Below are 12,211 nucleotides of genomic sequence, written 5' to 3' on the forward strand. Positions count from 1 at the left end.
TTATTTAACCTTAAATAAGCGGTCTATGTTTGCTACAAATCCACAAATAATTAAAACATATTTTTATGCAATAAAAATTAAAATAACCCCCAATTTATCAACTTGTAAAGTCGTTAACAGCCCTGGCCAGGTAGCTCAGTTGGTTATAGTGTTGTCCCAATACACCAACGTTCCCGGTTCAATCCCCAGTCAGGGCATATACAAAAAGCAACCAATGAATGCACAAATGAGTGGAAAAGCAAATCGATGTTTCTCTCTCTCCCCCTTCCTCTCTCTCTCTAAAATCAACAAGTAATTTTTTTTGAAAATTTAAAGATGTTAATAAAAAAGACTACCTTTCCCCCTTAATGTGCAGTGATAAACTAAACCCCAACTTACTAGTTCAAGTGAATCAAAGTGAATAACAAGTTCATATTAAAAAATATTCTTCATATCCTTTTTTACTGAAGCAATCAACATAAAAAAATGTAAAAGCTTGTTTTATGCTTGCAGATTTAGGTAACGTCCAAGGAATCACAACTTTTAAGTTTTTAAATCCAACACTACTGTTATGCCAAAATACTTGTGTCTCAGAAAACAGCAAACCCATAAAACCCTATACGTAAAATGGTCTAAATATGAGTAATAGTAATATTCGCCATAACTTGTTACCTAAAATTTAAAAGCCATCAATCTTCAGTGCTTTGAGTGAACAATCAAAACAACCATATTTATTCAGGTTTCAAACTAAATTCTCCTCTCTGCTACAGAGGCACAGATGAAACAGAAAAGGTTATTTTCTCCAACGTCCCAAGCCTATCACGTCATCATGGAGTCACCTTCCCCACCAGTGGCATCCTGGGAAATGTGAAGGTCTTCAAGCATCTCGGCCAGACTAATTCGAGGTGCTCCTTCATCATCGGTGTCACCTTCCACAGGAATGGTGGAATCTAAGGAGAAGTACAAGGAGGGGTTCAAATAAATACAAACATGGAAATACACAAGCGCCTGCCCCCACCATCATTACTCTTATTGAACCACTTCACATCCACGGCTCCTGTATCATACCTACAGTGGGCATGTCAACACCCACCGAATGACTGGACCTCATAGATACGTGAATAAATCTCTACCAGTGTAGGGGTCCAGACCTTGAGGCATCGTGCGAGGATGCAAATGATATCAAAATGTGGTAGAGCAAACGTTTTAGTAAGTTTTACTGTTCTGAAAGATTTTTTTAAATCAATGATTAAGCAGAGTAGTTTTTAAGAACATAAGAGTCACTTACGGAATCAAAGTTAGAGATACCAGAATACTTACTGTGGGGGGAACACAACTTAAACACCCCAACACCTACCTCTGTAAATGTTGACATTTTTCCTAATTGCCTCATCTTCTTCAAGATCTTCAAGGAAATCTTGGTATTGTCTATAAAAGAATGAAGCAGATTTAAATATTTCACCTTTAGCAAGAAGTACGAAGTTATCGTTCCTTCATTTTCAGCACTATAAGATGTAAGATTAAAATCTTTAAAATTATATTTGCTTGTCAGTTATGCATGTTAAGTACTCTGACAAGTTTTTACATTTTTTCTTTCAAAATTACACGATAAAATAATACACAACTGAACATAGGTGATGTAAATTTAAATATAATACAATGAGAAGGCACTTTCCGACTTCACTTTTCAAAAAAAACTCTTATGACCAAGTTGAAATATACCCACTTTAAGACTAAAGATGAAAGAGTCAAAAGTATACTTACATCTAATTAATATTACATATTTAATACACACTTATTTTAAACTACATTATGAGATTATGTTTTAGAAATATGCTATTCTGCACTGACAGTTAATGCCACAATTTTATTTATAACTTCACTTTTTCAGACATCACTGTCTTTACCATCATCAGTAAGGCCACTTTACAAACCATCCAGTTCACTTTTCTAGAACACATAATCTCTATTTCTCCTTGACTTGTTTGAAAAATAGCGTATTTGGTATCAATGAACTATTTTCTTTTCATCCCAAGCCATAAGTATTCATTTGCTATTTGTGATATCCACAAGGTAATTAATTATTTCTTATAGTTTGACTTTTCAAATAAACTATTTTCAATAACACTGCAATTGTCAGGTCATAACCCAGGAAATAATAACTAAATATGTGTTAAATGTTATACTGACTCTATCAACACATTGGTAAAAACACAAAATTAATTCTGAGTTCAAGAATAAATTGTGTGACAGCTACTTCCGTATAGATAAAAACCATATAAGGTTCAGAGAAAAGTGGGACCTTTCATCGTCCGTATCCATGTTTTCTCTATCTCTTGCAAGCTCTTTCAGTTTCCAGTTTCTACGACGCTGACGTTTCGTACGGTCATAGCTCTTCTTGATTAATACCTAGAAGTAACAAATATTTGCAAAGCTATGAAAAATGGAAATTGGGTAACACAGCTTCAAATTCCAATAAAGATAGAAAATGAAAGGTTATGAGAATGCCAGCAAGTCACCAAACTGATGACAGTGGTTACACCTCCAGGGAAAAAGGGAGGGAGGGATCAAGGGGCAGTGTCAAGAGAACTTTTAATATTTTTCTTCAGGCACTTACTATTTTACAAGGATGCATTCAGCCATTATTTGCATAATTGTTAAAATTTACTAACTGCAATTTTCCAGTGAATCAAAATTGTCTTTCCTTTATTCTGAAAACGTCAGGTGTCTGGTGTGTTTTTTATACCATCGTTCAGTTTTTAGCTACCATTCATATAAGTCATTCTGAAACATTATCATAGATACTTTTTCTCCTTTTATTCCTACTAATAAGCACTTATAGAACTAAATATATATATACATATATATCTTTCACAACTGTATATCCTAGAACAGTTTTAAAAATTGCATGAATTAAGAATTTTACACAAAACAAAAATCTTGTAAGGCCATCATGATTCCCTGTTACAATCTATTCAGAAAGACCTACTCAGACTCACACCGGAGCTGAGCTCTATTTCCTGATTTATTAACTCACTAAAGCACAACTGGGTGGTGAGGAGACAAGTCTTTCTTATACCATGACTTAATTTTTGCCCACAGCCAAAGAGATCAAGTTTACTTTAAAAGATTAAGGAAGTTGGAGATAGGGTCTTTCACATTCACTGTTGCTCATGACTCTATTTATAAATTCATGTTAGAATTTAGCAGGTTTTTTCTAAAAGTAAGGTTCTTTCCCTCAGACTTGCTAGTACGAAGGCCATTTTCATTGCAATTATATTCAAACTAGAAAAAGAATTTAACTCTAAATGCCTTCTTAACTGAACAATACATGAAATAAACTGAGCCAAAAGAATAAACCTGAATAAATTCTAAAGGTCATCAATTTTAGCTGCAAATGTATTTTTTTCTCTATGAATAGTATCAAGCATTTTGACAGAATATGAAAATTTGATTATAAAAACAACAAAAACACTCTTTAAACTTGGATTTTCTCCACTAAGAAAAATGATTGAAAATGAAGGCCTCTGCTATTATATCTTAAGTGCAATTTCAAAAGAAATCTCTAAATTATCTTGTTATTTTTAAAAACATGACCTTGTGCATCTTACCCATAAGAGTTACACCAATCCTCTTTAACACGGGATAAAAGGGAAAAATCAAAAGCCTTACCACATCTGGGACTCTATCTGACTTCATTTTGTTGACATGCTCATCATTTAAGTTACAGTTTGCCAAATCAAATCTGAAATGAAAATAATAAAACACTTAATGTCAAAAAAATGTTCCCTTTCCATGTAACTTTTTATTTTATGGATGATCCCCTCAAAGTTCCTTCTAAGATCTAACATGTAATATGCATTCCCATTTCCAAAGTCTCGGAGTTCACTCCACAGGGAACACGCTTCTACAGCTCACAGTAAAGACGTAATGCACCCTGTCTCTGAGTTTCACACGTCCATTATTGTCTACCTTACCTATATTTATAAAGAAGCAAAACAGACTTACGTACCAGTCTGAAAGATTCAGTTAGATGGTTCCATTTAGTTTATAATAAACAAACAAACAAAAACCCCTCATTCTCTAGTAAAGGAACTAAAACCCTAAAAGCAAAAGTAATGAATGTGCAAGGCACAATGACAAGCTCGGCATCTGAATGGACTGTCCTGTGCCTGTGAAGACCCCTTACCTACATGGCTGCCACTTTTTAAAAGTGAATTATCTGCGCAGCAGCATATGCTTAACAAAACACTCCCCTGAAGAGCTGTAACGATGATCTGACCACAGAACTTCAGAGTTCAGTTACTCAGAATCCTGGAACAAATGATGTTTCAAGATGATGGCCAAAATGGAGTGAAGTATGTCCAATTCACAGTTTTAATTCACTTATTAATAGTAAAATTAGCATAAAGCTCCTGGGAATTCTTTTCAGAACAAACAACTTCAGTATTTTAGAAAGCTTTGCTGGCTCCAGAAGAAAATCTGCAATGCTAATTGGCAGTTTAAAATACTATAAAGTAATACAAACCCCAACACCAGGTCTCCAGGATTCAGAAGATGTCCCAAATGAGTGCGACAAAAATACTGTTTATCTGTATTCATCTCAGATGTTTTCTGTACCCAGACTTCCCCAAGCGTATGCTTAACAGGAAAGAAAATGAAACTCAAAATGCATTTCATAGAAAACTTAAATACAATATTGATTTTGGTTTCCTAATTTTCATTTTAAAAACAGAAATTATTTTATTTTCCAGATCTCTGAAACACTGTCAAATTTAACAAATTACCTGAGTATAGAAAAAGATTCACAATTTATTCATAAATATTTTTGTTAAAATTTTCACCAAGACTTTTATAAAACATTAACAAGTCACCTAAAAACAGACATGTAGAATTTTCATAAGAAATGTTTCCACAAGGAGATGGGTTAATATAAACTGAGCAAAGAGAGCAAGTGAAAAAGTAAGGGAATCTCGAATTCAGTCCTAAGCAACCGGTATGTTTTACACATAAAGTTAAAAAATCAGGGTTCAGACAAAACAACCTAGCAATCCTAGTGGCCCCATTACTACTAGAATTAAATTTTTGGATGTCTATTTTGAGGTGCTACACTTAAAGAAAAAAAACTATTGCAGAAACAGCATCCCAAGTTTGAAATTTTAAATTAGAAAACCATTCAAGTACCCTTCCAACCTGTGTTGGAATGTTTTTTTTAAATTTATTTATCTTTGGAGGGGAAGGGAAGGAGAGAGGAAGGAAACATCAATGTACGGTTGCTTCTCGTGCATCCCCTGCAGGGAACTGGCCCCTGCCGGGAACTGGCCTGCAACCCAGGCATGTGCCCTGACTGGGAATCGAACCGCGATTGTCTGGTTCACAGGTCTGCGCTCAATCCACTGAGCTACACCAGCCAGGGCCCTGTGTTGGAATTTTACAAGAAATTTTAACTGATATTCAGACTTCCAGACTGAATTAAGTATAAGCACATGGCAATACCTTTTACTAACAAAAACAGACCTATTAAGACCAAGAGCAATACTAAGAGTTATAAATAAAACTAAGGAATCTTAAAGAGATGAAAAGAAGAGGTAGGGATAAAAAGAGAGACTGAAATAAAAGGTCTCAGATTTGGGGAAAAAAAATATTTTTTTTAAAAAGTGAGTTACCAAAAAAAGAGAGACTAAATCCTACATGATAGGATGACTTTCTAGCTACTAGACTGCTTCTATTTATAAGAGACTTATGAACCTGTTCTAGCTAAGCATATTTTCTGAAAACAAACAAACTATCCCCAGGGAAAGGGATATTCTTGTACATTTATTATAAATAATAAAAATATGTTCTTAACCACATTACTAAATTTTGTATTTTAAATAAAAATGTGAAAAGTAGTCTTAGATTTCTATTGATTTTCCCAAATTATCAAAAGTTATTTTTATCTCAAAACACAATTATTACCTTTGTAGAAATGAGCACCACTAGTATACAGATAAAGAATCTCTAAATATTAATTCACAGTAAAGGAAATCAGACTTATATCCTTGAAGAAACACCTAATTTCAGACATGGGTTAAGAACTATACCATGTGATTCTGGATCACAATGTGATTCTAAACATTGTGGTGTTGTACCAGAAACTAAGGATGTTTTCAAAGACCAGGAAAGTCATGTCAAAAGGACATAGGAATAGACTTATCTATTTAAGAAACTGAACCAACAATTAATAACCTTTCAAAACAGAAAGCACCAGGCCCAGATGAATTTACTGGTGAATTCTACCAAACAGTTAAGGAAGAAATTATATCAATTCTCTACAATCTCTTCCAGAAGATAAAAGAAATAGAATACACTGTCACACATTTACAAAGCCAGTATCACCCTAATACCACATTAAACAAAGACATTACCAGGCAAGCAAACTATAGACCAATGTTCTCTCATAAACACATACACACAAAAATCCTCAAGAAAATATAAAAAATTTGTACACTGTGACTAAGGGGGATTTACCCCAGGTGTGCAAGGCTGATTCAACATTTAAAAATAGCTTAATATAATCCATCAATCACATCAACAGGATAAAAAAAGTCATATGATAGTATAAATACAAAAAAAGCACTTGAAAAATTCAACACACACCATCCATGTTAAAAAATCTCAGTAAAACAGGAATAGAGGGGAACCTCCTCAACTTGATAAAGAATATACACAAACTTATAGCTAACATTATACTTAATGGTAAGAAACTCAAAAGATTTCCCTCTAAGATCAGGTACAAGGCAAGGATGTCCTTCTTACCACTGATTTTCAATAACCTACTAGAAATCCTAGCTAATGCAAAGAAAATGAAAGATATATAGATCGGGAAGGAAAAAATGTATTATTTTTTTGTTTGCAGATGACATGATTGTATATGTAGAAAATCTGAATGAACAATGACACTCCCAGAATACAGCAAGGTTACAGGATACAAGGTTACAAACATAAGTCAATCACTTTCCTATATATCAACATGAACATGTAGAATTTAAAATTAAAAACACAATACCATTTATATTAGCACCACCAAAATGAAATACTAAGATCTTTATGAGAAAAACTACAAAACTCTGATGAACAAATTTTTTTTAAAAAAATCCTAAGTAAATGGAGAGAAATTCAATGTTTGTGGCTAGGAAGACTCATTTTGGGGGGGGGATATTAATAATGGAGAAGGCTATCCATGTATATAGTCCAGGGGTATATGGGAAATTTCTTACCTACTCTTAATTTGCTAAAACTGCTCTAAAAAAGTAAAAGTCACTTATAAAAAAATTTTAAAGACATAGAAATGATTCTGTAAAGGTTCCCAAGTGGCTAAATTTGGGGCAATGTAAGAGGGAGGGAGGGAGGGAGGGAGGGAGGAGAGGGGAGGGGGAAAGAGTGAAGTAAGTCAGACCAACAGGCTAGTAACAAAGGGAACAGAATCATAATAGAGAGATTCGCTATCAGTGAACTAGCCAAGCATTACTTGTCTCTAGATACACCATAGAAAATACAAAGCATCACCAACAAAATGTTCTAGCCAAAAATAATTAACCTAAATTTAAGCAAACCTTTAGATCCACTGCCCAGTTTAATGGAACTATAAGAGATTAAGTAGCAAATTAAGTGACATCTTGAGGAAACAATTAAAAAGATCCACAAGACAAATGTCCAAGTTGCCTTTAAAAGTTGTTATGAAAAAAATGAGGGGGGCTATTATTAAATAAAAGATATAAGAGATATAATATTCATGTTAGATATATGATCTCCAAATGGATTGAATAATCCACAAAAGATAATCTGGGACAAATGAGGAAATGTGAATATACATGACAATGTTTATATATATAATACTTTGATCATATAGAAAACATTCCTATGTTTTAGAGGTGCAAACTAAAGTATTCAGTACTTAGTATAGTACAGCTTATATTTGATTCAAATGTTTGAAAATTTTTCAAAAGTCAAAAAAGGTTAGCTAATCATTTGGTCCTCCTGCACAAAAGTAAAGCAAGAAAATGCTTTCTCATAATAAACAACATTTTAAAAAATATTCTCACAGAAGAATAAACTTACCAGACAGTGTAAGTCTAATAATTTTCACCACAATGACTATACGTTAAAAGCAAACAACATATAAATATAGAATGAATTTTTAACCTAGTGTGGTGCCAGCTTTATTCAGAAACACGTTATAATTACTGTGATCAATATGGTAAGTTGGGCAAGGAAAAAAAAGTGTGGGGGGTGGACCTTACCTTTTTGGATACCATTCCAGCACCCGCTCTGCGTTTTAGATCTCGAACTACGCTGCATTCCATCACAATAAACTCCTCCAGCTGTTTGGGATGGCATAAACTATTGAAAGGGTGACTCCAGAAAGTATTCCCATCTACATCTGCAACTAAGAAATAGCACAGACTATTAAAAAAGAGAAAGGAAGTACATTCAAAGTCAACAAACATTAAACATAACTTGGGAGAAGCTGGCGCAGACACACTGGGAAGCACCAGGTCAACAGGACCCACAGTGGCAGTCTACTCTCTAGAGTCATCATTTATTCCTACGAATCAGTCCAAATTTCTCACAACATGAGAGAAATACCAGGCACCAAAGATACCTTAAGTCATTAGTATCATCAGAACACAACAGAGCTCAGTGACTTTAATGTAAGGTCAGAGCCAATCAGTTGTATAGTTTTCATGTGCTAGCATTATATTTAGAAACACTGTCAGTCATCTTAGGTACTTTAATAAAAAATAAAGTTTTACCTGACAGATGTTCATCCAATACTGTACAAAAAACCTCTGACTGATAAATTCTAATCTAATTGACAAAGATAATAAATGACTTTCTGGAGAAGAGCAAAATAAACTCAATTTTTTAATAACAGAAAACTTACACTACAGGAAATAGTGAAAAAGATAAAAAATTAAGAGATGCAAACAAGTACTAAGGAGACACCTATCAATATGGGGTATTCTTTAAAAAATAGGTTTTTTAGCCCTGGCTGGTGTAGCTCAGTAGATTGAGTGCAGCCTGCGAACAAAAGGGTTGCTGGTTCGATTCCCAGTCCGGGCACATGTCTGGGTTGCAGGCCAGGTCCCCAGTAGGGGGCATATAAGAGGCAACCACACATTGATGTTTCTCTCCCTCTCTTTCTCCTTCCCTTCCCCTCTGTCTGAAAATAAACAAATAAAATCTTTAAAAAATAGTTTTTCTAACAGACTGTTAAAAATTATGCATAGTAATGATGAAATGAGTTAAAATTCATATTTAAACTAAGTGTTCTACTGGATTACAAAAAGTTAAATGTTCCAAGCTTTAAAATATTTGCTATACACTAAAATTTGGCAATGAACTTAAATAGTCACAGAAGTAAACTGAGGTAAATAAGTCAATTTCCATAAAAATAAATGGCATAAAACTAGTAAATTTTTGAAAGTTCACAGAATTATTTCTTAAGTGAGAAATACAAGGGTGGCCCTGGCCAAGTTGCTCCTTTGGTTGGAGCGTCATCCATGCACCACAAACCGGCAGGTTCGATGCCCATTCAGGGCACATACAGGAGGCGCCCAATCAATGTTTCCTTCTCTCTCTCTCCCCCTCTCTCCTGCTCTAAAATCAGTAGGTACATCCTCCAGTAAGAATTTAAAAAAATACAGGAGTTAACTTATCAAAAGTTTTAATTTTACAGTGTTTTATAAGAATTAAATAATAAAAATGTTAAACAATTTTTATAACAATATTATTGAAAATGTTTGATAAATCAAAACATAAATCATTACAGCTTGCTAGACAGAACTGTCAAGGCAAACAGCCCCTAAAACTTACCTTGCAAGGTGTTGGGATCTATGAGATGAATGGCGCTGGTTACACGAATGCACACACAAATCTGGTTCATATTCCCCAGGCTTTGTGCCAGTTTTGGAGACAGACAGACAACATTATCCTAGACATAAGAACTAACATTTAGAGTGAAGCAGATACTAAGTAACAGTCTCCAAAAAACACTCATCATTGTAAACCAGATCCAAGTGCATTTGCCCAAACTGAAACAATGAATTTTTAATTCTATGTATCGACAAAGTACCTAAACAAAAGAAACTTTAGAAAAAGAGAAAATAAGCCATATTTTCTTAAGATATTTGTCTTAATAAGAATGCTTTCGCCCTGGCTGGCGTAGCTCAGTGGATTGAGCACGGGCCTGCGAACCAGACGATCGCGGTTCGATTCCCAGTCAGGGCACATGCCTGAGTTGCAAACCGGTTCCTTGCAGGCTAACTACCAGCAGGGGACGCACAAAAGGCAACCATACATTGATGTTTCTCTCCCTCTCTCCTGCCCCTCTAAAAATAAATAAATAAATAAAATCTTAAAAAAAAAAGAAGATTAAAAAAAAAAGAATGCTTTCATGTTTTTTGAGATCCTATTCACCAAACTATTAAGTTATTTCAATTTAGTTTAAGTGTGAATGCTTATCACTCTATGTTAATAGTGTATATTCTATGCAACGCATTAATCATCAGAGTGATTTTCTAAATCACTCTACTTGTGATTTCCTTTAATCTCCATAAAAACCAAATTTCAGGAGAGCCACATGTTTCTCTTTCAAGGCTACACGTAGCAATATGTAATCAAATATTTAATGCCCCAAAAAGCAGACTTCTATGTGTACACTGGGAAATAATACCAGCAGTGGGATTATCTGTTTTTACACTGAATTAAAACATAAAGGAATCTGGGTTACATTTTAAGGTGTATCTATTCACAATCATAGGCTCCTCCACTGAAGAGACTTGCTGTGCATCCCTAACATCATCTTGTCCAGTCCTTTCTTTTTAACTTAGTCTCCAAAGATTGATGAAAATACTCCTTTATATTGTGTATGCATCCAGGGACTTGTATGAATCACTCATAGCACTTAATAATCAAAGCCTTAAATATGCCCTTCACCTAAATTTATATTTCCCAGGCTCTGCAGCTGTAAAACATTCAGTTCTACACCAGGATTTTGCAAACTATGTCCCTCAGGCCAAATGTGGTGCAAGCCCATTTTATAAAGTTTTGCTGGGATACATCCTCAGCTACTCATTTATCTATTATCTATGGCAACTTTGTACAACAGCAACAGAGCTGAGTAGATGCAAAGGAAAATACATGGCCTGAAATTGAAAATATTTACTCTCTGGCTCTTTCAGAAAAATTGTGCTGACCCTGTATTAAGCCATCATTTCATCCCTCAGTAATGTACTCTCTATCATAAATTAGTGGTGACAGCTTTAAAGCTTACGAATCACAGACCTAGGTGAATCCTGGCTTCATCATTTTGTAGTAATGTAACTTGGGTCAAGTCGTCTACCCTCCCCAAGCTTCGATTTCCTCATCTTCAAAATGATAGTATAATTCACCTCAGTTATAACGAGATGTAAAGAGGTGAACTACACTCCAGCTCAGTGGTACCTCGGTACTCGTCGTTAATTTGTTCTGGTACTCGTGATGAGTGCCAGAACCAACAAGTACCAAATGATAAGGAATTTTCTCTTGCAGAGCAGCATTGGGACTCACACAAGTTCTAGCAAGTACAAGGAGTCCTGAGCGAGTGCCAAGTGCTGAAACATTGCTTTTCTCGTCAAAATGCATCGAGTACAAGGTGTGACAAGTTCTGAGGCCAACAAATACCCAAGATATGACTACACTTAGATATTAAGTTATATAGAATACTCACAATAAATTATAGCACTTATCATTATTAGTGATTTAAATATCAATTATAAATTCTTATATGGCAGAGACCTCTAGATACATAATCCTTCACACACAGCAGATCCTCAATAACAATTTGTTGAAATTTTAATCCACTTCTGTTTTTAAAGCAGGGTTTTACCTTAGTACAATTAAATAAAATGATAAACTACATTTTAAGTGTTATTCAGATTATTATGTTTTTAAATCACAGAAATGATTCTATGGCCTCACTTCCACAATACTGTTTAGTTTCATCCTGCCAAAATCCAGTCCGAACATATTCCAAAGTGGTTCACTGATATTTATTTTAATGTCATTGCCTTTATTCAAAGTTTCATAGCATTGTCATGTGTCCACTAGGATCACAAATTTTAAGGAATAAGGACATTAAAAACTGAAAGAGGCCTTTTAATTAATACACCGAAATAAAGGGTATGCCAATTTTAATTTTAAGCATAAT

The 12,211-nt window shown here is 34.4% G+C and overlaps 1 protein-coding gene across 8 annotated transcripts in view; it reads right to left on the reverse strand.

The window, feature by feature from the left end:
- Positions 1-295: 295 nt before the first annotated feature.
- Positions 296-12,211, reverse strand: part of NMD3 (NMD3 ribosome export adaptor) — a 36,184-nt gene continuing 24,268 nt past the window's right edge. For all 8 annotated transcript variants that reach the window (XM_037046622.1, XM_037046616.1, XM_037046618.1 and 5 more), the window contains exons 10-16: positions 9,838-9,955; positions 8,262-8,407; positions 4,508-4,620; positions 3,652-3,724; positions 2,282-2,388; positions 1,337-1,407; positions 296-929 (exon numbers count right to left, since the gene is read on the reverse strand). In XM_037046622.1, the coding sequence (XP_036902517.1) occupies positions 799-929; positions 1,337-1,407; positions 2,282-2,388; positions 3,652-3,724; positions 4,508-4,620; positions 8,262-8,407; positions 9,838-9,955 (759 nt within the window). In that variant the 3' untranslated portion in view covers positions 296-798. The remainder of the gene's footprint in view (positions 930-1,336; positions 1,408-2,281; positions 2,389-3,651; positions 3,725-4,507; positions 4,621-8,261; positions 8,408-9,837; positions 9,956-12,211) is intronic.

The sequence above is a fragment of the Sturnira hondurensis genome, unplaced genomic scaffold (assembly GCF_014824575.4).
Source record: "Sturnira hondurensis isolate 20B ecotype Veracruz unplaced genomic scaffold, ASM1482457v3 Scaffold0005279, whole genome shotgun sequence".
NCBI lineage: Eukaryota > Metazoa > Chordata > Mammalia > Chiroptera > Phyllostomidae > Sturnira > Sturnira hondurensis.